The 23,887-nt window shown below is 47.0% G+C and overlaps 2 protein-coding genes across 22 annotated transcripts in view; one reads left to right on the plus strand and one right to left on the minus strand.

The window, feature by feature from the left end:
- Positions 1-732: 732 nt before the first annotated feature.
- RHBDD3 (rhomboid domain containing 3) lies at positions 733-15,216 on the minus strand. Of its 2 annotated transcripts, none has more exons than XM_087705597.1 (6): positions 15,027-15,216; positions 6,045-6,191; positions 5,020-5,400; positions 3,783-3,912; positions 2,693-2,983; positions 733-1,281 (listed from the first exon to the last, which is right to left on the minus strand). In XM_087705597.1, the coding sequence occupies exons 2-6, from the start codon at positions 6,184-6,186 to the stop codon at positions 1,107-1,109; spliced, it is 1,119 nt and encodes a 372-aa protein (XP_087561723.1). In that variant the 5' UTR covers positions 6,187-6,191; positions 15,027-15,216; the 3' UTR covers positions 733-1,106. The 2 variants fall into 2 exon arrangements, with proteins under 2 accessions (XP_087561723.1, XP_087561724.1); XM_087705598.1 differs by having other exon boundaries at positions 1,141-1,281; positions 2,681-2,983.
- EWSR1 (EWS RNA binding protein 1) overlaps positions 15,211-23,887 on the plus strand; it is a 29,018-nt gene continuing 20,341 nt past the window's right edge. For 7 of the 20 annotated variants that reach the window (XM_087705575.1, XM_087705583.1, XM_087705582.1 and 4 more), the window contains exons 1-5: positions 15,211-15,369; positions 18,931-18,967; positions 19,170-19,221; positions 22,076-22,202; positions 23,121-23,138. In XM_087705575.1, coding sequence (XP_087561701.1) covers positions 15,357-15,369; positions 18,931-18,967; positions 19,170-19,221; positions 22,076-22,202; positions 23,121-23,138 — 247 coding nt within the window. In that variant the 5' untranslated portion in view covers positions 15,211-15,356. The remainder of the gene's footprint in view (positions 15,370-18,930; positions 18,968-19,169; positions 19,222-22,075; positions 22,203-23,120; positions 23,139-23,887) is intronic. The other 13 variants (XM_087705579.1, XM_087705588.1, XM_087705581.1 and 10 more) reach the window with 3 other exon arrangements.

Below are 23,887 nucleotides of genomic sequence, written 5' to 3' on the forward strand. Positions count from 1 at the left end.
TAAAGACTGGCCTTTGTGCCTCTATCCGCTGGATCTGTGTTTTTATTTTTAAAACAATAATGGTATCCTCGCGCACCTAACACGGGGGAATGTTTTCCTGGAGGCTTCCCTTGGGATCCCGCGGGCTCATTTCTTACACCCCAACTTTGTCAACTGGCCCCTGGTTTAAAAATTGGGGTATAAAGTGGGGTGGGTACCAGAGGTGGGTTCCTACCAGTTCGCACCTATTCGGTAGAACCGGTTCGTCAAATCTACTGAACCGGTTAGAAGAGGTTCCACCAGTGGACCCGGAAAGCAGGCCACACCTACAGAAGAGGTTCCAAACATTTTTTTAAACCCACCACTGGTCCTTGGATAGGATTATTCTACACTATCATGCTCCTATTTATAAAACTCAGTGCCTCTGTGGAAGGTAAGGATGACTACTGCGTTTGTGGTGCAATCACAACATTGGGTGTGTTGAAGTTGTTTTAACGCAAACCAAAGATGCCTTTTAAAAAACAAGTTTGCATCATATTCTTATGCACGCCAGTGCTGTGTGGGAGGTGATTTAAGGTGGTTCTGACAAGTGTCGTCGGCATCTTCATATCCGGTCACATGGGGGCAGCAAGCCACTCCCATCAGGTCACATGGGCGGCAAGCCACTCCCACAAAGGAGGCCACACCCACAGAGTAGGTTCGAACAATTTTTGAAACCCGCCACTGGTGGGTACGCTTGACAAAAACTGAATTGGGTCCCTGTCGTTCCGTTGCTTCTGCTATGCAACTTTTATTTTATTTTTATTTTATGTTTCGCTCCGTTTCTTCATGTCCAGAGTGGAAAAAGGAATTGTTACAAGCAGACAAATCACGACTCTGCTCTGGAAAAGCATCTTCTGGGGCTGCCTTCTGCCCCTCCCGGCCCTCAACTCCTCGCTGCCTTCTAGCAATCCAGGTAGGCCCAGGTGAACCCACGTCACCCCCCCAGAGAGTCTGAAGCCAGATCCGCGGGCTTTCCGTCCTCTTGCAAACCCGGCTTCGATTCTGCAACGCATCCCTCTGTCTCGTGGCATTCGTGGCCGCTCCGTTTCTCCCCGGTATGGCCGACGTCCTTCCCAAATGCCATCTCATGGGTTGGGGATTGACTGAGGCGGCGCCGAGCGGGTCTCGGCCATCACCACGGCTTGGTCCCCCACGTGGCCTCCGATCAGTAGAGAGACAGCGCCTTCCACGTGGCCGGTGGCGGCCAGAGCGATCACGGCCTCTTCCGTGGCGAAGCCCATCTTCTGCAGCTGCTGGAGCCTGGGAAGAGGGCGAAGAGAAGAAGGCAGCATTGGTGTCAGAGGCCCGACGGTCAGGCCCACGAAACAAGAACCATTGGGGGGGGGTGTTACTACTGTAGTTTCTTTATTGTTGTTTACCGGCAGACAGAATCTTGCCAGAGTAAAACAATAGCAATAGCAATAGTAATAGCAGTTAGACTTATATTTGGATTTGGATTGGATTTGGATTTATTACATTTATATGCCGCCCTTTTCCCCGAAGGGGACTCAGGGCGGCTCACAATTCAAGTCAGGGAAGGGGGTACAGACAGGGAATAAAAAGACGAACATAACAATACACAATTTAAAAGCACACAACAGTCATACCATTCGAGGAGGGGGGCAAAAGCTCTTTAGCCCCAGGCCTGTCGGAACAGCCAGGTTTTAAGGGCTTTGCGGAAGGCTTGGAGGGTGGTGAAGGTTCGAATCTCCACAGGGAGCTCGTTCCAGAGGGTCGGAGCAGCCACAGAGAAGGCTCTCCTCCGGGTAGTCGCCAGTCGACACTGGCCGGCGGATGGAATTCGGAGGAGGCCTAATCTGTGGGATCTGATCGGTCTATTGGAGGTAATTGGCAGCAGGCGGTCTCTCAAGTACCCAGGTCCAATACCATGAAGGGCTTTATAAGTGACGACTAGCGCCTTGAAGCGTATCCGAAGACCAATAGGCAGCCAGTGCAGCTCGCGGAGGATAGGTGTTACGTGGGTGAACCGAGGTGCACCCACAATCGCTCGCGCGGCTGCGTTCTGGACGAGCTGAAGTCTCCGAATGCTCTATATATACCGCTTCATAGGGCTTTCAGCCCTCTCTAAGCGGGTTACAGAGTCAGCATATCGCCCTCAACAACAATCCGGGTCCTCACATCTGCCTGCATCCCAACGCTGATTTTATTTTTCCCCAGGATGCAACTGGACTTCCTGGGGGTTTTTTTGGAAGAGGTTTCGCTCCTCATCCAAGAAGCTTCTTCAGTTCCTCAGTTCAGATCTTCTTCAGAGTTGAAGAAGCTTCTTGGACGAGAAGCGAAACCTCTTCCAAGAAAAAAACAAGGAATTCCAGTTGCCTCTTTGCACCCTCGGGACAAACGTGACCTGGGATGACTGAGAACCTCCATAAACTCTGTGCTGTATAAACTATAAATATACGTTAGACCTCGACTTGCAACAGTTCATTTTAGTGTCCGTTGGAAGTTACGACAGCACTGGGGGGGGCGGGGGAAATGACTTGGGCCCGTTTTCCACCCGTATGACCGTTGCAGGATTCCCCGGGGTCACCTGATCCAAATTCAAGGAGGCAGAAGCCGCCTCCTCGTTCGTTCTCCAGAATCTTGCGATCGCAGATAACACTGCTCTTAACAGCTGGAGGTTCTACTCGGCTCTGCTCACCCGATTCCTTACCGGAGGGAAGAGACGGAAGATTTGAGCAGCTTCACTTCTTCGTTCCTGTCTTGAAGAGAAGCCCGGATTCCCGCTTGGAGTAGCTCTTCCTCCGTCGGGAAATCCGGGAGAGAGAAGTAAGGGCTGGCCAAAGCCTCGCCGGGATCTGAGAAGGGGCGCTGGGACGTCGGAGGAAACGGCAGCTGGGACTCCTGGGCGGTCCTTTCATCACTCCAAGATGGAGGAGGGGGCGGGATCTGGATGGCCACCATCCCTGCCAGGTCGGGTGGCAAAATCTCCTGCGCAGGAATTCTGGAAGACAGGAGAGACGAAAACAGACAAGGGGGTCGAAATGAGTCAGATTGGAACAATTGTCTATTAATGTTGTGGCTTGCCAGCGGCCAGTGAAGCTGGCAGCAGATTCGGACAGTGGGGAGGTTGGGGAGGAACCTGGGCCAGTTTTGGAGTCTGGGGAAGGCTCTGAGGAGGGCTCTGTGTCGGAGGCGGGGGGGGGGGGCAGGGCCATATGCCAGTTATCAACTGCCTTCAGAGTCGGACATCAGTGAGGCAGAAGAACAACTGGAGCCTGTTCCCAGTGTATGCATGCACAGAGCTGCCAGACGAAGGGAACAGCTAAAGAACGGGTCGAGTAAGGAAGGAAGGCCACAGGTGGACGGTGAATGGCCCCTCCCAGAGGAAATAAAAGAGGAGCGAAAGGGGAGTGGAGTTTGCAGGAGACAATTTGTTCGCTTCATTGGTTTGTGACTCTCTCAGACTCCTTGCCAAGTTCTGCAGATCTCCTCCTGGCAGCTCTCCAAGCCAGATAAGGTCTGTGACTGTAAATCCTCCCTCGAAAGACTTTGCTGGATGTGAATGAGCAGAATTCACAGTCAATTAATAAAAAGGGTTTTTGTCAGGACAAGAGAGTTTGCTTCAGGCTCTCGGGAAGCCTCAGTCAGAACAATTAAGATTGTGAACTGGGGAGCTTAGGATGGTGACCACATCGAACTACGGTCCCTCGACTCCCTAGCTGGCAAGGTGGACCGCAAGGGGTGTTGGGAGTTGTAGTTCTGCAGCCCCAGAAAGTGAAACTGACGTCATGCCAAAATACCTTTCCTGTTCGTCCGTAGTTGAGACGAAGGGCCTGATCGAGTGAGCGAAAGCCCTTCTGAGGCGATTCCAGCCTGGGATCCTTTTTCGCAGCCTTGCCAGGCGCCTCTTGGACAATGTCCCAGTGCAGTCTGGGGCATTAAGGACAATCGCAGAAGCCGAAAGGGACCCTTGAGGTCCTCTAGTCTAATTTTCCCCTCCTTTACCCCCCAAAAAATCACCAACAAATCTTTTTTTAAACTGTTGTGGCACATCGGTGGAGCTGGCAGCAGATTCAGACAGTGAGGAGGGTTGGGGAGGAACCTGGGCCAGTCCTGGAGTCTGGGGAAGGCTCAGATGAGGGCTCTGTGTCGGAGGCAGAGAGGGGGCCAGGGCCGTCTGACAGTTATCAGCTGCCTTCAGAGTCAGACGTCAGTGAGGCAGAAGAACAGCTGGAGCCTGTTCCCAACGTGTGCATGCACAGAGTTACCAGACGAAGGGAACAGCTAAAGAACAGGGGTCGACTTGGGAGGAAGGCCATGGGTGGACGGTGAATGGCCCCTCCCAGAGGGAATAAAAGAGGAGCGAAAGGGGAGTGGAGCTTACAGGAGGCTATTAGTTCGCTTCATTGGTTTGTGACTCTCTGAGACTCCTTGCCAAGTTCTGCAGATCTCGGCCTGGCAGCTCTCCAAGCCAGATAAGGTCTGTGACTGTAAATCCTCCCTTGAAAGACTTTGCCAGATGGGAATGAGCAGAATTCACAGCCAATTAATAAAAGGGGGTTTTGTCGGGACAAGGGGCTTGCTTTATGCTCTTAGGAAGCCTCGGTCAGAACAGAACCATCAATAAAATAAAAGAGGAGAGAAAGGGCAGGGGGCTTTTGCAGGAAACAATTTGTTTGTTCGTTCATTTGTTTCAGGAGTGTGAAGATCTGTCCGTGAATCTCAGAGACTCTGTGCCCAGCCTTTCCTTGCACAGCGCCTCATTTGGGAAAATATTGACCTGGCAGCTTTCCAAGCTAGATAAGGTCTGTGGTCATAAATACTCCTTTGAAAGACTGTTTGCCAGGCCTTGGCTGAATGTGAAGGAGAGGAATTCACATTCCTTTAATAAAAGGGGTTTTGTCGGGACCAGGAATTTGCTTCGTGCTCTTGGGAAGCCTCGGTCAGAACAAAAACCTGGGAGAGCTGCCAATGATTTGGGGCCCCCTTCTCATCCCCCAACCCACCCTCGGAGTCCCCCCTGTCTGGAAAGGATACAGGCTAGCACTCCTGTGAGCAACCCAGAGACGTTCAGGAGGAAGGGAGAACGCGGGGACAGGATCTCCCCCAGGCCGAACAGCAATCCAGCCAGCAGAGCCACGGACGGCCACCCCGCCGAGCGTTTTCCGTGGCAGCCCAACAGAGCCAGGTGGACTGGGAGGTAGCCGCTGACAGTGGCCTGGGGTTCAGCTCCCCAGGGTTTGGCCAGGAAGACGTAGACCAGGGCTGTGAGCGCAGCGGAGACCGTGCTGCTCCGGATGTAGCCAAGAACTCCTTGGTGCAGCTCGAGGTGCCAGCTTAGCAGTGGGAAGAAGAACAAGCTGGCCGCCAGGAGGGGGCCGTTGGCATGCGCCAGGCAGTAAGTCACCAGGCGGAAGGCTGCAAGAGAAGAGACTTCGTGCGGTTAAATGCTCATGTTTATGTTATTTAAGGTAAAGTAAGGTAAAGGTTCCCCTTCCACATATGTGCTCGTCGTTCCCGACTCTAGGGGGCAGTGCTCATCTCTGTTCCAAAGCCGAAGAGCCAGCGCTGTCCGAAGACATCTCCGTGGTCATGTGGCCGGCATGACTCAACGCCGAAGGCGCACGGAACGCTGTTCCCTTCCCACCAAAGGTGGTTCCTATTTTCCTACTTGCATTTTTTACGTGCTTTCGAACTGCAGAAGCTGGGACAAGCCACGGGTGCTCACTCGGTTACATAGCGCTAGGGATTCGAACCGCCGGACGGCCGACCTTTCTGAGGGACAAGCTCAGCATCTTAGCCCCTGAGCCACCGCGCCCCTATTTAATAGGCCTCCAAGATAATTATGCTATTTATCACAGCCCATTTGAGGTGCTCCTGGCCCCTGAAATTGTGGTTAATTAAGTCAATCAATCAGGATTCATTTGGTGTATAAGATGCACCCAAATTTTCACCCTCTTTTAGGGGGGAAAAGGTGCGTCTTATACTCCGAAAAATACAGTAATTCAAGGAGTGAGGAAAGTCATCTTAATACAAGAGAAGTTTCGAAGATGCAAATTAACCTTGCAAAGGGCTGCTTAGCAAACTGGGTGATAAGACCAAATATTCTCCGATGCCGGTCACCCAGAAGACACCGAGTAGAAGCATCAAGACGCAGGAAGCGATGGGGAGATGCTGGACCCATCTCAGCCTTGGCATCGACATGCCCCCTAAGAGAAGAGAAGGCTAATATTAACAGAAGGGAGGAGTTCAGCTGGTTATTGAAAACTTTTATTCCCAATTATCTGATAATCCGGCATTGCCCAGGTAATTATTTATCCTAATCTATACATTTGTCCTCAAAAATATTGCCGGACCAAATGTTGGATTTTCCCCCTTACCAGAGGGAGCCCCCTTGTGGAGTACTGTGAAGCCGTTACCATGGCCACTCCACTGCGCTGTACAGTAGAAGCCATTTTACACCAGTACAGTAGAAGCCATTTTAAGGCACAACAGGCTGTATCTTAACAGAACACACACACACACACCGAGGGGTGTTGGGGTGTCTTACCCCCCCACAGTATTTGCTTCCGGAGAATAAATCATCTGTGTACCAAGCGTGGTTGAAATTGTTCGAGGCGTTCCCGAGTTATGCTGGAACACACACACGCTCGTTTTTATAGAGAGAGAGATATAAACCTTATAAAATATGTGCTACTACGGAAGGATGAAGGAACCTGCTTAGGTATTCTTCAGTAAAAACCACACGCTTAGTCCCCCAAACCCTCTTTTTATTTCACCGGCTGTGAATTATGGTCATTCACAGCCCGTAATGAGTCACAAATAGTTTGTAAAGAGTTCAACAGAAGTCTGCCAAAGTCTTTCAGGGTAAGGCTGATAAGCACCCACCTTTATCTCCCTTGAAACGCTGCCAGAGACCGAATTGCCAATTGGCTTTGCAAGGCCACGTGGAGCACAGAGTCAAAACGGAGCTTCAGAGTTTAAACCGACCAAAATGAACCAAGTTGCTTCCTGCCAAAACTCACGTGCCTTTACTCCTCCTTTATGTCTTATGGGAGGGGCCACTCATCTCCAAGTCTTACTCCCGAGTTGCCCCTTTTGTCTTAACTGTTCTTGCCTTCTGGCAGCTCTGCGTATGCGCCCACTGGGAACAGGCTCCAGCTGTTCCTCTGCCTCGCTGATGTCTGACTCTGAAGGCAGCTGATAACTGTCAGACGGCCCTGGCCCCCTCTCTGCCTCCGACGCAGAGCCCTCATCTGAGCCTTCCCCAGACTCCAAGACTGGCCCAGGTTCCTCCCCAACCCTCCTCACTGTCCGAATCTGCTGCCAGTTCCGTAGGCCGGCGGCGGACCACAACACATACATCCTCCGCCATCCTATATTCCTTCACAACAACCCTGTAAGGTTGCTTGGAGTAGAAGGTGCCCCAAGTGAGCTGCTATGCTGCTGATGGAGTAGAAATTAGATCTCTCCAGGAAATCCCTCTTAAGGGTGAGAGCAGGGCTGCCTAGTTGTAATCACCCATCGCCAGCTGTCATGGCTGCATTTCTCTACCTCAATGCTCGCTTACCCTGGGTTGCTGGGATGGCCTTCACATTTGGCTTGATCCTGGTGGGATTACAGTAGAAGCCATTTTACATCAGTACAGTAGAAGCCATTTTTAAGGCACAACAGGCTGTTTCTTAACAGAACACACCCACACCGCCAACATCCAAAGATCTTCGCTCATCCCGCCCAGGAACAGGCCCTACCACAATTACAATGAAGCAGCACACATAAGGACTCGGTGTGTGTGTGTGTGTTTGTGCGCCCAGAATTGAATTCTTGCCCTGCTTTTATATACTGCGAGGAACAATTCCTCATAACCTCTTCCCAACAACCTTGCGAGGTAGGCTGGAGAGAGGGATTGGCCCCCCAAACCACCCAGCTGGCTTTCACACCTCAGGGAAGATTAGAACTCATAAAAGCTCCCGGTTTAGTTCAGCACAGGTAGCCTCGACTTGCGGCCGTTCCGTTTAGCGACTGAAGTTACAACAGCCCCCCTCCCAAAAAAAGGACCATTGATCGCACGGGTGACTATGGCATCCCACTGGTCACGTGATCAAAATTCAGAGGCTTGGCAACTGGCATGTACTTATGACGGTCGCAGAGGTATGTCTCCCACATGATCTGCTTTTGCAACCCCGGATTCACTTAACGACTGTGCTAACTTTTTTTTATTTCTCATATATACATTCACAATTATATGATCTCATAACTGTTATTAATAATATGTATTTGTAACAATTTTTCTCCCCTACAATTGACAATATAATTGAAATTGCTTTCTTACCATCCCATAGACCCATCTTATTTTACAACAATCCTACTTCTTCTTCCTTCCTTCCCTCCTTCCTTCCCTCCTATCTTCTCTCCTTCTCTCCTTCCTTCCCTCCTTTCTTCTCTCCTTCCCTCCCTCCTTCCTTCCCTCCCTGCTTCCCTCCCTCCTTCCTTCCCTCCTTCACTTCCTCCTCCCTTTCCTTCCTTTCTTCTCTCCTTCTCTCCTTCCTTCCCTCCTTTCTTCTCTCCTTCTCTCCTTCCTTTCCTCCTTCCTTCCCTCCTTTCTTCTCTCCTTCTCTCCTTCCTTTCCTCCTTCCTTCCCTCCTTTCTTCTCTCCTTCCCTCCCTTCCTTCCCTCCCTCCTTCCTTCCCTCCTTCACTTCCTCCTCCCTTTCCTTCCTTTCTTCTCTCCTTCCTTCCCTCCTTCCTCCCCCCCTTTCTTCTCTCCTTCCTTCCTCCTCTCCTTTCTCTTCTCTCCTTCCCCTGTGCTACTAACTTAACAACGGTGGCGATTCCCTGAAACGACTGCGGCGGGGAAGGTCGCAGAGCGGGGGGAGAAACTCGCCCCACTCTCGCTTAGGAACGGGAAGCTCAGGCTCCCTTGTGGCCGTAAGTTGAGGACTCGCCATAAAAAGATGCAAGGTGACTCTTTTTTTGGGGGGGGGGGAGTCCCAGCCCCCACCCCCCCAGGGTTCAAAAACAAGTTTATCTGCCGCAAAGCATAGCGTGGGAAGGAATGGGGGGGGGTGGCTCAGGGAGTTCCTGGGGAAACTGGGATTAAAAAAACGGGATCTCGGCTGGATTTGGGTTCAATTCAAAACCGCTTCAGTTGAATTAAAGCCCACCCACTCCAGCCTTTGCAGCCGTCCGTTCTATAGGACGCCCCCCACCCCACGATCCCGGCCCTGGAGTGAGCGGGGGACAGCCTCGCTTGCATTCCCCCCCCCACATTTAATTTCACCCTGGTGGAGAACGGCTGCTCAAGGAAGGAGGGGTGGGGGGATGCCCCCGGCTTGTCTGGCAGCTGGTGGGCTTGGCGATGGCCGGCTCCGCAGCCATTTTGGACGTGCCAGCCGCTCGCTCCATGCCATGCGGGCACCGCGGCTTCCACATGTTGGAATGGCGAGGGAGCATCTCTAAAAAGGAGGAAGTGGGCTGGAAGATGCTGGGGAGAGGGGAGGGCTCTCTCTCTTTCCCCCTCCCCACTCCCCAGTCTAAGCAAAGCAAGCCAGCTTTTTCCCCCCAACTCTTTGCCAGGGGTTGCAAAGACCCTGCTGGACCCCATTCAGTGGGGGGGGGGATGTGCTTATCTCTTATTTGCTTTATTGATTTATTTTCCTTCTACTGAACTTGGTATTTTCTATTACTTCCTTCTTGGCAGTTTGCTCCACGTTCCATTGACTCCAGGGACACCGTTCTCTTGCAATCTCTTTAGCAAGCCACAGTTTGTGATTTAGCGAACCACGGTTCGTGATTTAGCAAACCACTGCTCGTGATTTAGCAAACCAGTTTGTGATTTAGCAAACCACCGCTCGTGATTTAGCAAACCACGGTTCGTGATTTAGCAAACCACAATTTGTGATTTAGCAAACCACGGTTCTTGATTTAGCAAACCACAATTTGTGATTTAGCAAACCACCGCTCGTGATTTAGCAAACCACCACTCGTGATTTAGCAAACCACCACTCGTGATTTAGCAAACCACCACTCGTGATTTAGCAAACCACGGTTCCTGATTTAGCAAACCACGGTTCATGATTTAGCAAACCACTGCTCGTGATTTAGCAAACCACCGCTCGTGATTTAGCAAACCATGGTTCTTGATTTAGCAAACCACGGTTCCTGATTTAGCAAACCACGGTTCCTGATTTAGCAAACCACGGTTCCTGATTTAGCAAACCACGGTTCCTGATTTAGCAAACCACTGCTCGTGATTTAGCAAACCACCGCTCATGATTTAGCAAACCACGGTTCATGATTTAGCAAACCACGGTTCATGATTTAGCAAACCAAGGTTCCTGATTTAGCAAACCATGGTTCTTGATTTAGCAAACCACGGTTCCTGATTTAGCAAACCACCGCTCGTGATTTAGCAAACCACGGTTCCTGATTTAGCAAACCACTGCTTGTGATTTAGCAAACCACCGCTCGTGATTTGGCGAACCACGATTCAAACGCCTTTCTAGAGGAAGAGGATGGGCCGCTCAACGTCAAACCAACCGTTGGCATCTGATGGAGGGGCAAATGGTCAATCCTAGAGGCGGAAGTTGGGTTTGCAACAAAACCCGCTCGCCAATGCTAAGCTACGGTTTGTTGGAAGGCGGCTGGCTGGATTCACACACACACACACACACACACTGTGTGAAGACAAACTCAGATCATCATTCGTGGCTCAGTGGGATCCGCTAAACACGGCTATATTCTTCAAAGTAATGGGTGCCTGGATGGTTGAAGCCGCTGCGAATCACAACTGGCTTCATCAGAAAATGTTGTCACGCCTGCTCCCTGATTACATGGGGCTGCCCCTGAAGAGTGTTTGGAGACTACAATTAGTCCAGAACGCAGCCGTGCGAGCGATATTGGGTGTACCAAGATACACCCACGTTACACCTATCCTCCGCGAGCTGCACTGCTTCCTATTGGTCTCCGAACGCAATTCAAGGTGCTGGTTATCACCTTTAAAGCCCTACATGGCTTAGGACCTGGATACCTGCGAGACCGCCTACTGCCACATACCTCTCAACGGCCGATAAGATCGCACAGGGTGGGTCTCCTTCAGGTGCCGTCAGCCAGGCAATGTCGGTTGGCGGCTCCCCGGAGGAGGGCCTTCTCTGTAGCCGCTCTGACCCTATGGAATGAACTACCCCCAGAGATCCGGACCCTACCCACTCTCATGGCCTTCCGAAAGGCTATCAAAACCTGGCTATTCCGGCAGGCCTGGGGCTGTTGACCTCATGACTGAAGTCCATCCCCGACCAGATTTTTAGAGTTTAGAGTTTATTAACATTTATAGGCCGCCCTTTTCCCTGAGGGGACTCAGATTGGGTGCAAGATGAGGTTTTAATCTGTCTCTTTTGGGTTTTTTTAAACTCTTTATTTTTATAATTTACTTCCTTTCTGTAAGCTGCCCGGAGTCCTCAGGGATTGGGCGGCCTATAAATCCATTAAATACAATACAATACAATTAAAAACCATCTCCAGCAATGAGTTTCACAAATAAGGGATGGTGTTGTAATATAGTTCCTTGTGTAGGTGTGGGTCACCCATGGTCCAGTTCATACCAGGGCATGCAGAGCCACGCTGAACCACACAGGAGAAAACAAACTCCTAAAACTCCATAACATCCTGATAGTTCATAACATAACATTCTGATATGTGCCCTACCAATGACATCCAGGATTTAACCATATATAGACTGAGCAGTAGATTAGAAATTGTACTTTTACAGGCTGTTTTTATTCACATGCTATTGCTCCTCCTGCCTTTGTCCTATCTCAATAAAAGGGGCTCTCAGACCCCCAATCTGGGTTGCTCCATCCCGAGAAAGGTTGTCTCCTGTCTTTTCTCAACATTGGCCTCATGGGTGAACCACAGGAACGTTACATTCATCCATTTATTCATTATTCAATATCATAATATACACTTCTGGTATAAGTGTAAAGTTTCTTTCTGTCTGTCTGTCTGTCTTTTCTTTTTCTTTCTCTTTCCTTCCTTTCCATCTGTCTGTCTTTCTTTTCTTTTTCTTTCTTTCTCTTTCCTTCTTTTCTTCCTTTCTCTGTCTGTTTGTCTTTCATCTGTTGTAATATAGTTCCTTGTGTAGGTTTGTATCCCCCATGGCCCAGTTCATACCAGGGCATGCAGAGCCACGCTGAACCACACAGGAGAAAACAAACTCCTAAAACTCCATAACATCCTGATAGTTCATAACATCCTGAGATGTGCCCTACCAATGACGCCCAGGATTTGACCATATATAGACAGAACTTCCCTGAGCAGTAGATTAGAAATTGTACTTTTACAGGCTGTTTTTGACCACATGCTATTGCTCCTCCTGCCTTTGTCCTATCTCAATAAAAGGGGCTCTCAGACCCCCAATCTGGGTCGCTCCATCCCGAGAAAGATCGTGTCCGTGTCTTTTCTCCACATTGGCCTCATGGACAACCCACGGGAACATCACATTTGGCACAGTGGTTAAATGCAGCACTGCAGGCTACTTCAGCTGACTGCAGTTCTTCAGTTCGGCTGTTCAAACCTCACCGGCTCAGGGTTGACTCAGCCTTCCAACCTTCCGAGGTGGGTCAAATGAGGACCCGGATTGTTGTTGGGGGCAATATGCTGACTCTGTAAACCGCTTAGAGAGGGCTGAAAGCCCTATGAAGCGGTATATAAGTCTAACTGCTATTGCTATTGCTATTACTTCGCAGGATGGAATGCTAAAAGCAACCTGTATTCCCATGAGGAAAATACAGCTCAAAAGAAAAAAAAATGCACTAAAGATAGTGTGTCTGATGTACCGCCACCCCCAAGGAAAAAATAAATCCCGCCCTGTCACAGGAACAAGAGCTGGAAGGGACCTTGGAGGTCATCTAGTCCAACCCCTCTGCTCAAGCAGGAGATCCTATTCCATTTCAGACAGTCTTCTAAGACAAGTGTTTCTCAACCTTGGCAACTTGAAGATGTCCGGACTTCAACTCCCAGAATTCCCCAGCCAGCGAATGCTGGCTGGGGAATTCTGGGAGTTGAAGTCCGGACATCTTCAAGTTGCCAAGGTTGAGAAACACTGTTCTAAGAAGCCTCCACCTCTGGTGGCAAGCTGTTCCACGGGTCAATTCTCCTCACTGTTAGGAAGTTTCTCCTTAGTTTCGAGGTTGCTTCTTTCCTCGATTAGTTTCCATCCGTTGCTTCTTAGGTCCTACCCTCAGGTCCTTTGGAGAACGACCACAGTTGCAAGGGACCCTTGGAGGTCTTCTAGTCCAACCCTTCTGCTTTGGCATCCCAGGCAAAATGATTGTCCGGTCCCTTCTTCAAAACCCCCAATGATGGAATACCCACAACTTCTGAAGGGTAAGCTGTCCCACCATTAACCAATTAATTGTGGAGGTTTTGAAGAAGAGGCTGGACAGCCGATTGTCTGAAATATTGGTGAGTTTCCATCGTTTCTTGTCCCGCCCTTAGGTGCTTTGGAAAATAAATTGGCCCCCTCTTCTTTGTGGCAGCCCCTCAAATACCGGGATACTGCTATCATGTCACCCCCCCACCCCATCCTTCTTTTCTCTAGACTGTCTGTATCCAATTCTTGCAACCGTTCTTCATATGTTTTGGTCTCCAGGTCCTTCGATCACCCCAATTGCTCTTCTTTTCCCAAAATCTCAACATCTTTTTTGCAATGTGGGGACCAAAACTGGGTGCAGAATTCTAGCTGTGATGGTCCTACTAATGATTTATATGGTGGTGCTAGAATATAATATAGAATAGAAAGAATAGAGAATAGAAAGAATAGAGAATAGAATACAAAAAATAGAATAATAAGAATAGAGAATACAATAAAGAATAGAATATAGAATAGAAAGAATAGAGAATACAATAAAGAATAGAATATAGAATAGAAAGAATAGAGATACAATAAAGAAGAGAAAAAATAAGAGAATAGAATAGAGAAGAGAAAAAATAAGAGAATAGAATAGAAAGAATAGAGATACAATAAAGAATAGAATATGGAATAGAATAGAAAGAATAGAGAATAGAATAAAAAGAAAAGAATAGAGAATAGAAAGAATAGAGAATAGAATAGAAAGAATAGAGATACAATAAAGAATAGAATATGGAATAGAATAGAAAGAATAGAGAATAGAATAAAAAGAAAAGAATAGAGAATAGAAAGAATAGAGAATAGAATAGAAAGAATAGAAATACAATAAAGAATAGAATAGAGAATAGAATAGAAAGAATAGAGAATAGAATAGAAAGAATAGAGAATAGAATAGAAAGAATAGAGAATAGAATAGAAAGAATAGAGAATACAGTAAAGAATAGAATATGGAATAGAATAGAAAGAATAGAGAATACAATAAAGAATAGAATAGAGAATAGAATAAAAAAGGAGAATAGAATAGAAAGAATAGAGAATACAATAAAGAATAGGATAGAGAATAGAATAAAAAAGGAGAATAGAATAGAAAGAATAGAGAATAGAATAGAAAGAATAGAAATACAATAAATAATAGAGAATAGAATAGAAAGAATAGAGAATAGAATAGAAAGAATAGAGAATACAATAAATAGAATAGAATGAAAAGAGAATAGAAAGAATAGAGAATAGAATAGCAAGAATAAAATAGAATAGTTGGAAGGGACCTTGAAGGTCTTCTAGTCCAACCCCGATATCTTTGCCTAGTGTTGATGGGAGATAAAATCCCAAGCCAGGCCCTAAGGGAAATACCACTTAGTCGACCCTCTGCCCTTCCCTTTTTATACCGGGCCGTATAAATTCAGCAAAGGACAACCTCTCCCATCATCCACCCCCAGCCCCAATTCAACCCCATTGGCAGATTCCTCCACGTTTTCCAATCCTTCCGCCTCTTGCGCTAGGATCCCTAAGAAGTGGCCGGACGGTACCATTCTACTATCTGGCGCGCGGGGGGGGCGCGGTGCATCCGAACGGGGGATTTTTAAAAAAAGACCCACAACCCCACTCTCGTTCTTTCGCTACCTTTCTCCTCGTCTTACCTTTCTCTCTTCTTTGTTTTTTTTTTCCCCGAACGGAAAGGCGGGGAAAAGGGGAGGAAAAGCGCGTCGGCGGCTTCCACCCCTCCTCTTCGCCGCGCGGTGGTAGCGTCCCTTGCTGGGGCGGGGGAGGGAAGAAAGAGGAGGGGGGAGAGGAAAGGTTCGCGCCTGCGCAGTCGCGGGCTGCAGAAAGACCGGGAGGACGTTAGCGAGGAGGAGGGAGGAGGAAGAGGCGGAGAAACGACGCCGCTGACGACGCCGAAGCGGGACAACCAGGCAGCGCCGGCCGACGACGAGGACAGCGGAGGGGAGCGCGACCCAGCCAGCGAAGCGATGGCGTCGACGGGTGAGGCGAATAGGCCGCGGCCTAGTCGGGGAGGCGGCGGGCGGGAAGGCGGAGAAAACCGAAGCGGCCTTGAGGCGGCGGCGAGGAGAAACCGCGGCGTCGGGCCCCTTCTGGAAAATTCCGCCGCTTCCCCGAGCGCGCGTTGTGCGTGTATATGTGTGTGTGTATGTGGGGCGGAAAGGTCGGCCGGGCGGCCGTTGAGGAGGTGGGGGAGGGGGGGGCAGAAAGGCGGCGAGGGCGCCGGCGAAGTGCGCAGGCGTGGGAGCCTGGCGCGGAGCGCGCATGCGTGGCCGGGCCGCGCTGCCCACCGGGCCTAGTTGCTTAATGTAACGGCGGCGGCGCGCGTGGGGGGGGGGAGAGGCGGAGGGTGGAACAGCGGCGCCATCCTCCCTCCTCCCCTCTCCTTTTATTGACCCCACGGGGTGACTTTTATTTCTCTCCATTTTTTTCCCCTTTTTTGACGCCGCTTTTTTGTTTCTCCCCAGGCTTTTTTTAAATTTTAACCTCTGCTGGCGTCCTTTACTTCCCTTCATTCCTTCCTCCCCGTTTTATAAGGCTTCCGCTTCTGGTTCTACTTTTTTATCTGTCGCTTTCCTGTCCTGCGAAAGGCTCTGGCTTTATTTATACTTGGTGCCCTTTTCTTTTCCCGGTGTTTCTCAGCCATTTTAAGAAGGCAGTAGGTCCTGCAGCTTAAGATGGCAGTAGGACTACAACTCCCAGAAGGCAGTAGGGCTGCAGTTTTAAGATGGCGGTAGGACTACAACTCCCAGAAGGCAGTAAAACTGCAACTTAAGATAGCAGTAGGACTACAACTCCCAGAAGGCAGTAAAACTGCAGCTTAAGATGGCAGTAGGACTACAACTCCCAGAAGGCAGTAAAACCAATTTAAGTGGCAGTAGGACTACAACTCCCAGAAGGCAGTAAAACTGCAGCTTAAGATGGCAGTAGGACTACAACTCCCAGAAGGCAGTAAAACCAATTTAAGTGGCAGTAGGACTACAACTCCCAGAAGGCAGTAAAACTGCAGCTTAAGATGGCAGTAGGACTACAACTCCCAGAAGGCAGTAGGGCTGCAGTTTTAAGATGGCAGTAGGACTCCAACTCCCAGAAGGCAGTAAAATCAATTTAAGTGGCAGTAGGACTCCAACTCCCAGAAGGCAGTAAAACTTTAAGTGGCAGTAGGACTACAACTCCCAGAAGGCAGTAAAACTGCAGCTTAAGATGGCAGTAGGACTACAACTCCCAGAAGGCAGTAGGGCTGCAGTTTTAAGATGGCAGTAGGACTACAACTCCCAGAAGGCAGTAGGGCTGCAGTTTTAGGATGGCAGTAGGACTACAACTCCCAGAAGGCAGTAAAACCAATTTAAGTGGCAGTAGGACTACAACTCCCAGAAGGCAGTGAAACTCCACTTAAGATGGCAGTAGGACTGCAAGTCCCAGAATTCTCTAGCCAGCATGGCTGGCTGGGGAATGCTGGAAATTGAAGGCCTACCATCTTAAAATGGCCAAGGTTAAGAGAAACCGCTCTACTTACAGGTAGTCCTTGACTTACAACAGTATATTGAGTGACCGTTGGAGGTGACACTGCAAAGAGTGACTTGGGAAGGTTTTTCACACTTAACCCCTGCAGTATTCCCATGATCAAAATTCAAACCCTTGGCAAACTGGGTTTTTATGACAGTTGCCGTGTCCCAGGGGCCCTGCGTTCCCCTTTTGTGACCTTCTGACAAGCAGATTATTATAATTTATAATGGTATATACCATTATATCCAATTATATGAGCCAGGTTCACTTCACAACCATGTGACTAACTCAGCTGCAGTGATTCAACGCCTGTGGCAAGGTTGTAAAATGTGGCAAAACTCAAGTGTTTCTCTTAACAGAAATTACGGGCTCAATTGTGGTCATAAGTCAAGGACTTCCTGTGTTAGAATTATGCTCTGGTTTAGGCTCCCCCCCCCCCTTCGCAAATAGAAAAAAATTGGCTCATAGAGTGACCGGCCTGAAGTCATTGCCTCTTTTTTTGAAATCACAGTTAGGGGTTATTCTGCTCTGTCCTGGAGTTTTTTTTCCTTTGTTTTATCTTCTGTTGCTCTTCCTCTTTGCCCCCAGCTCTGCTTCTGGCCCCTTTGATCTTCATCTTGTAAACATTGTTGAATATTTTCTCCCTGCATGAGTCTCTTTCTGCTGTCTTTCTCCAGCTTCACAACTTTGAGAAGTGCCAAATTCAACTCCCAGAGTTCCCCTAGGCAGCATGGGGTTTGAAGTCCATGCATTTTAAAGCTGGAGTGGTTTAGAGGATGGGATTTTGATTTTACTGCTTTCATTTTATGCTGGAGCTGACCGATGTTTTACATTCTGCATTATTGAACATGGTTTACAAGAAAAGCAATATAGCTGTATTTAAAACACAAAACAGCCAACCAAGTTGTACTTTTTTTTAAGGAAACAGATGTGTTAAAATGAAACTTCATTTTGAACTAAAGAAATAGATCCTTTTTAAAATATTCTAAGCAATGCTTTCTCCCCCAATTTTGTTGCTCCAAGCAACTAGTGGTAGCAATTTACATCTAAAGTTGCACCTAGTTTAGAAAAATTAAAGGGTATAATTTGCTAAGTTCCAAAGAGGCTGAACATTATTTACTCTTACTGCAGCTGATAATGGCTTCTTCTCTGAAATTTGTCCTGAGGGTATAAAAAAGGCAGTTCAAATATATGTGTATAGAGCATAATCCAATCACAGTGCTGCATTTTAAAAGGTCAAGATCAATAGTACATTTGGAGATAAGCCACTGCACCATATTTGTGAGCTGGCTTATGATCAAGCTGAAAAGTCTGTTAATTCCAGTTGGAGACTTAAGGAGTAAGATTTGTTTAGTTTCTTTCCTCACTGAGAATTTAAAGTGGTTTGGCTGTTATGCTCGTACCAGGTAAAAGAATCATAAGATGCTTGTGAGGATTACCTGGGTACAATGTGTATACACATGTATATTTTAGTAGGGTATGCCAAAAAAGCAGTTTATAATTCTTAAAGATTCCATTTTGAATGCTCTTAAACCACATGACCACATGAAATATAATATTATTCCTTATGGAAAATGAAAAGCCAAACATGGAATGAAAACAGATTTTACTGTTGATTAGAAGATATTTTACCTGATAAAGCAGGAAAAAATATTCAAAAATAGTATTTGTAGAGATGTGGTGTGGTGGAGGTTTTTTTAGCAAGTCATGGTACACTGTATTTGCAGCTAAGTGAAAAAGAGTTGTTTTGTGGAATAGAAGTCATGTTAGTCTGTCACATAAAGTTAAATCAGCATTTACTTATTTGATCCTTCTTTTAATCAATTCCCCCCCCCCAGACCCCCCAGTTTGAACCCTTGATCTGAAATTGGTTTATACATCCCGGTTTTATGTGCCAGATCCAGATAACGATCCTGGATTTCCATGCTTCACTGTATTGCAAAAACATAGAGAATGAAAAACCTGGATTTTAGATTGAGTTGGTTTTATAGTGATTGTTTTCCCTTACTCTTGGTTTTGTTTTCTCACCATCTGCAGATTATAGTACCTACACTCAAGCAGCTGCCCAGCAGGGGTGAGTTTTTCTATATATAGTAATATTACATTTTTTTTAAAAAAAACTTGGATTAGAGTTCTAATGTATTATCTGTTTTGACATTGCAAAGTTGCATTAAGAGCTTTGCTTTTGCTTTACATCAGAAGCGATGAATTGGCCTTTTTAAAACCAAGTTCTCTTGTTTTATAAACCTTCCAATAATCTTGTCTTCTTTTCGTAGCTATACTGCATATGCGGCTCAGCCAACTCAAGGATATGCACAGACTACCCAGGTAAAATGCAGCCACCAGGATAACAAAATAGAAACTCTGACCAGTTTGAAGCTTTAACAGATTTTCTAAAATTAAAAAACAAGCTGTTAAATTAAGGAAGTACTTACCTCATCTCCATTCACAAAAATGCCTGCTTGTATTGGCGCTCTTAGGAAAGAAAATGCCAAAAGCCCATGAAAAATGTTGGCAAGCTTTCTGTAAAGGCCACCTCTCTCTCCTGATTGAAGTGTTTTTTTTTAAACAAGGTTTTGTGTTTGGTGGTTTGCAAATGTTTCATTGCCCAACTCGGTTAATGATGTTACTTAGTTGGGTAATGGAACATTTCCAAGCAAGCTTGGGACAGTTCAGTCCTGATCTGCAGAGATTCTTTTCTGTTCAAAATAGGTTTTATGATACATGGAATACAGAACAACTAACTTAATAAGGGTCCCTTGTGGGAGAAAATGGGAAGGAATGGTGCATGTGGCAGTAGGACTACAACTCCCAGAAGGCAATAGGACTGCAACTTAAAATGGCAGTAGGACTGAAACTCCCAGAATTCTCCAGCCAGCATAGGTGGCTGGGGAATTATGGGAGTTGAAGGCCTAGCATCTTAAAATGGCCAAGGTTGAGAGAAACAGCTCTACTTACAGGTAGTCCTCGACTTACTACAGTTCACTTAGTGACCAAAGTTACAACAGCACTGAAAAATGTGACTTAAGACCATTTTTCACACTTAAGACCGTTGCAGCATCCTCATGGTCACGTGATCAGCATTTGGATACTTGGCAACTGGCTCACATTTATGACAGTGTCCCGGGGTTATGTGATTCCCTTTTGTGACCTTCTGACAAGCAACGTCAATGGGGAAGCCAGATTCACTTAATGGCTGCAGTGGTTACTTAACAACTATGCCAGGAAAGCTCATACAATGGGACAAAATCCACTGAACTAGTGTCTCACCTAGCAACAGAAATTTTGGGCTCGATTGTGGTTGTAAGTCGAGGACTACCCAGATTAAAAATAAAGTCATTTTAACAAAATACTTCTTTAAAAAAAATTAAAATGACAATAGCATTGAAAACTATTGATGCTAAAATTCACTGAAATAGCCTCTGAAGAGCAACTAACTTAGGGGTAACATTTAATCTCCTTCCTTTATTTGCCATTTTGCTTCTTTGAAACCCTGGCAGGAATAGGGGGTTACCGTATTTTTCGGAGTAAAAGATGCACCAAGGTTTTGAAGAGGCAATTTTTTAAAAAAGTAGGTAGGTAGAGGGAAAGAGAGAGAAATACAGTAGGTAGGTAGGGAGAGAGAGAGAGTAGTTAGGTAGATAAAGGGATAGAGAGAGAGAAAGAAATACAGTAGGTAGGGAGAGAGAGTGTGTGTAGGTAGGTAGATAAAGGGATAGAGAGAGAGAGAGAAATAAAGTAGGTAGGTAGGTGTTTCTGCTGGCACAGCACTTGATCAATGTAATTCTCAACAATCAGTTAAAGAGCTTTCCAAAAGGGAAAAAAAAAGTTTTTGCACTCTGCAAACCTCCAAAAAACGGTCCGTTTTTTTTGCAAAAATGGGCCATTTTTTTAAAAGACATGAATAGCCTTGGGGGGGGCAAAAATGAGCAAAAACCGGCACATTTTTCACGAAAATGGGCCCATTTTTTGTCAAAAAAATTGCATGCATAGCCTTATGGAGGCTTACAGAGTGCTGGGGGGAGCAAAAACGGCCTGTTTTTTGCTCATTTCTGCCCTCTCCAGCCCCCAGCACCTTATACCCAGCACTCTCCATACCCTTATGGAGGCTTTCAACCCTCTGAAAGCCTCCATAAGGGTATGCATGGCCATTTTGGTGAAGGGGCGGGGCTTCAGGAGGCAAAAATTGCTGTATTCGGTATACAAGATGCACCCAGATTTTCAGCCTCTTTTTTGAGGGGAAAAGCTGCGTCTTATACTCCGAAAAATACGGTAGTTACCTCCAAATGCCATGCTCTATAGAAAGGCATTGATATTTTTGAAACCCCATTCCCATATGTGCTCAGAGTATTCTTCATTAAAACACACGGATCGTGTTAGAAATAAAAATACCAAAGTTGTTTATACAGGCTTGACTCTTAATTGCTGTTTACAAGCAAGAGAAATGTTTTTGCGTAGCACTTAGTATTTTAAAGAAACACCGTGTACTGCAGACGTCCCAAAAATGCTTCTTGCGAAAGACAATTGATCTTTTTTTTGGGGGGGGGGGGATGAGATTTTCTTTGAAAACATTTTACTTCTTGTCCAAGAAGTGTCTTCCATTTTAAGTAAGCTTCTTGGATGAGGAAGAAAATGTTTTCAAAGGAAGGGGGGGAAAAAAACAAGAAAGTCCAGTTGTCTTTTGCAAAAAGCACTTTTTGGAACACGCATGACCTGGATGATTGACAATCTCCATAGATATTATGCTGCAGAGTCGACAGAAAATTTGAGGAGATTTTAGGGTGGAGAAAAGTATGGACAGATTACTTCCCTTTTGCTAAACGTTAGTCCTGGGCTGAACGGAATTATTAACTTGAACTATCTGCTAATGTGCCATAATTGAGTTTTCCTCTGTAACTTCCTTATCCTGGCAAAAGTGAGTGAATTGGGCTTAAGGGGGAAAGCCCTGAATATTTCTTGACAGGCAACTATATACCTGTTTCTCTTTTTCCCTTGGGTCTGGTGGGTGTTGGCAATCTTGAGGGATTATTCAGTTGTTCTGCCTGACCCGAGAACACATCAAGTCATTCAAAGTGGGAGACATGTAACCCCTGACCTGCCCGTTCATAAGAATTACAATCAAAGTAAGATCCTCACCCCTGCTTTTCCGTGGCGTAGTTTTTAACATCTTTCTTGTCGCCAGCAGGCCTACGGACAACAAAGCTACGGCACCTATGGGCAACCCACGGATGCCAACTATACCCAGGCTCAGACCACAGCTACCTACGGGCAGACTGCGTATGCGGGTTCTTACGGGCAGCCTCCAACTGGTGAGCATCTCTGCCTTCGGTCGCTCTTGCGCAGGTAGTCCTTGACGGAGCAACAGTTTGTGTTTAGGGACCCTTCGAACAGTGACTGTGGCGGATCTATCCCCGTGGTCTCGCGATCGAAATTCAGACGCTCGACTCATAGTTACGACAGGGGCAATGGCCCCGGGGTCATGTGCCTTTCCCTTTTGTGACTTCCTGTTAAGCAAAGCCACTGGGAGAAGCCTGATTGACTAAACAATAGGAGCATCCCTTAGAGCAGTGTTTCTCAACCTTGTCAACTTGAAAGTGTCTGGACTTCAACTCCCAGGATTCCCCAGCTGGCTGGGGAATTCTGGGAGTTGAAGTCCAGACATCTTCAAGTTGACAAGGTTGAGAGACACTGCCTTGGACTTATAGACGGCTTTACGGTGTTTTACAGCCCCCTTTAAGCGGTTTACAGAGTCAGTTTCTTGCCCCCCCCCCCCCCCAAACAATCTTGAGTCCTCAACCACATTACTAGCTTAACATCTGCAGCAATTCACTTGAACAGTGGCAAGAAAGATCGTAAAATTAGGGGAGGGGGGATTATTTAAACTCGTCTCTCTTAGCAACAAAAACGCGGGGCTGGATTGTGGTCGCAAGTCGAGGACTACCTGTATTTACTTACTTATTTGGGTTGGGCGGAGAGAACGATGCTGCCGTGGATCCAATTGGCTGTTAAAAAGAAAGTCCTTGCCGAATTGAGACGCTTCCCCGAAGGCTAGCAAAAAAAAAAAAAAAAAGTGGCTCCTCGCGAATGAAAACGTTTCTGGGTGTTCCGAGACGCTAGAACTTTTTTTTCCCCCCTTCCTCCTCCCGTTTCCGAGGAAATTAGCCTTAAAAGCGTGCTTGCGTGTTCCGCTGAAATGCCCTCTACTTTTTGTTTCGTGCTTTCCACAGTAGAAGGGACCAGCACAGGTTTGAATCTCCTGCTCAATTTTTGCATGGGAAGTGCCGTCCGTTTTTGTCTATAAAAGGTTATGGCGTTCACCTTTTAGGGGGGAAAAAAAATTGGCAGCGAAACCTGCCGCGTGGTCATAGAAGGGGCCCGTTTGGCGGTTTCCTGCTCCGGTTAGAAAGGCCACGTTTCTATAAAAAGGGGGCCATTAATCGATTCTTTCCAGCTGCTGATAAAATTGTATTTATTTATTTTGTAAGCCTCAGCTGCGGGAAAAGGCCATTTGGCTTAACTCTGCTTTTCTATTTTACTAAAGGGTGAGCGACATAACTAGGCATCTTTCAGTTGTTACATCCCTGCATGTTTCACTTGACTGGATCGCTCCTCCAAATGTGTATCGACATTCAGTGTTTTGTAAATGTTCCGTAGAGTACTTTGCTTGCACGGTTAAAAATCAGGATCTGAATGCTTCGTGTTGATATTTGCAAGAAGATGACTTTTGAAGGATGGGCAGAAAGCCGTTGAATTTTTGGTGCATGGAAAAACTCTGTGAAAAACACTTGCTTCTACCTTTCTAAGTAGCATGGATTTTGCCCCCTTGTGCTCCAAACCTGTGTTATCATGTAATAGGTTAGGGCTTTTAAAGAGGGCAGAGGTTTCAACAATGCAATCTACGATGGAAGCACTTCAGAATAACAGAACAGAGTTGGAAGGGACCTTGGAGGTCTTCTACTCCAACCCTAAACCATTACAGACAAATGATGATTAG

The sequence above is a fragment of the Thamnophis sirtalis genome, unplaced genomic scaffold (genome assembly GCF_051295495.1).
Source record: "Thamnophis sirtalis isolate CommonGarterSnake01/CBP01778 unplaced genomic scaffold, rThaSir2_p1.2 scaffold_2, whole genome shotgun sequence".
In the NCBI taxonomy this organism is placed as follows: domain Eukaryota; kingdom Metazoa; phylum Chordata; class Lepidosauria; order Squamata; family Natricidae; genus Thamnophis; species Thamnophis sirtalis.

Coding starts and splice junctions, on each gene's coding strand:
- RHBDD3 (XM_087705597.1), bottom strand. CDS start 6,186: ATGTCGATGCCAAGGCTGAGATGGGTCCAGCATCTCCCCATCGCTTCC. Junction 3,913..5,019: donor GCTCACAGGAGTGCTAGCCT/GTATCCTTTCCA, acceptor TTAATGCCCCAG/ACTGCACTGGGACATTGTCC. Junction 2,984..3,782: donor ACTACGGACGAACAGGAAAG/GTATTTTGGCAT, acceptor CCTGTCTTCCAG/AATTCCTGCGCAGGAGATTT.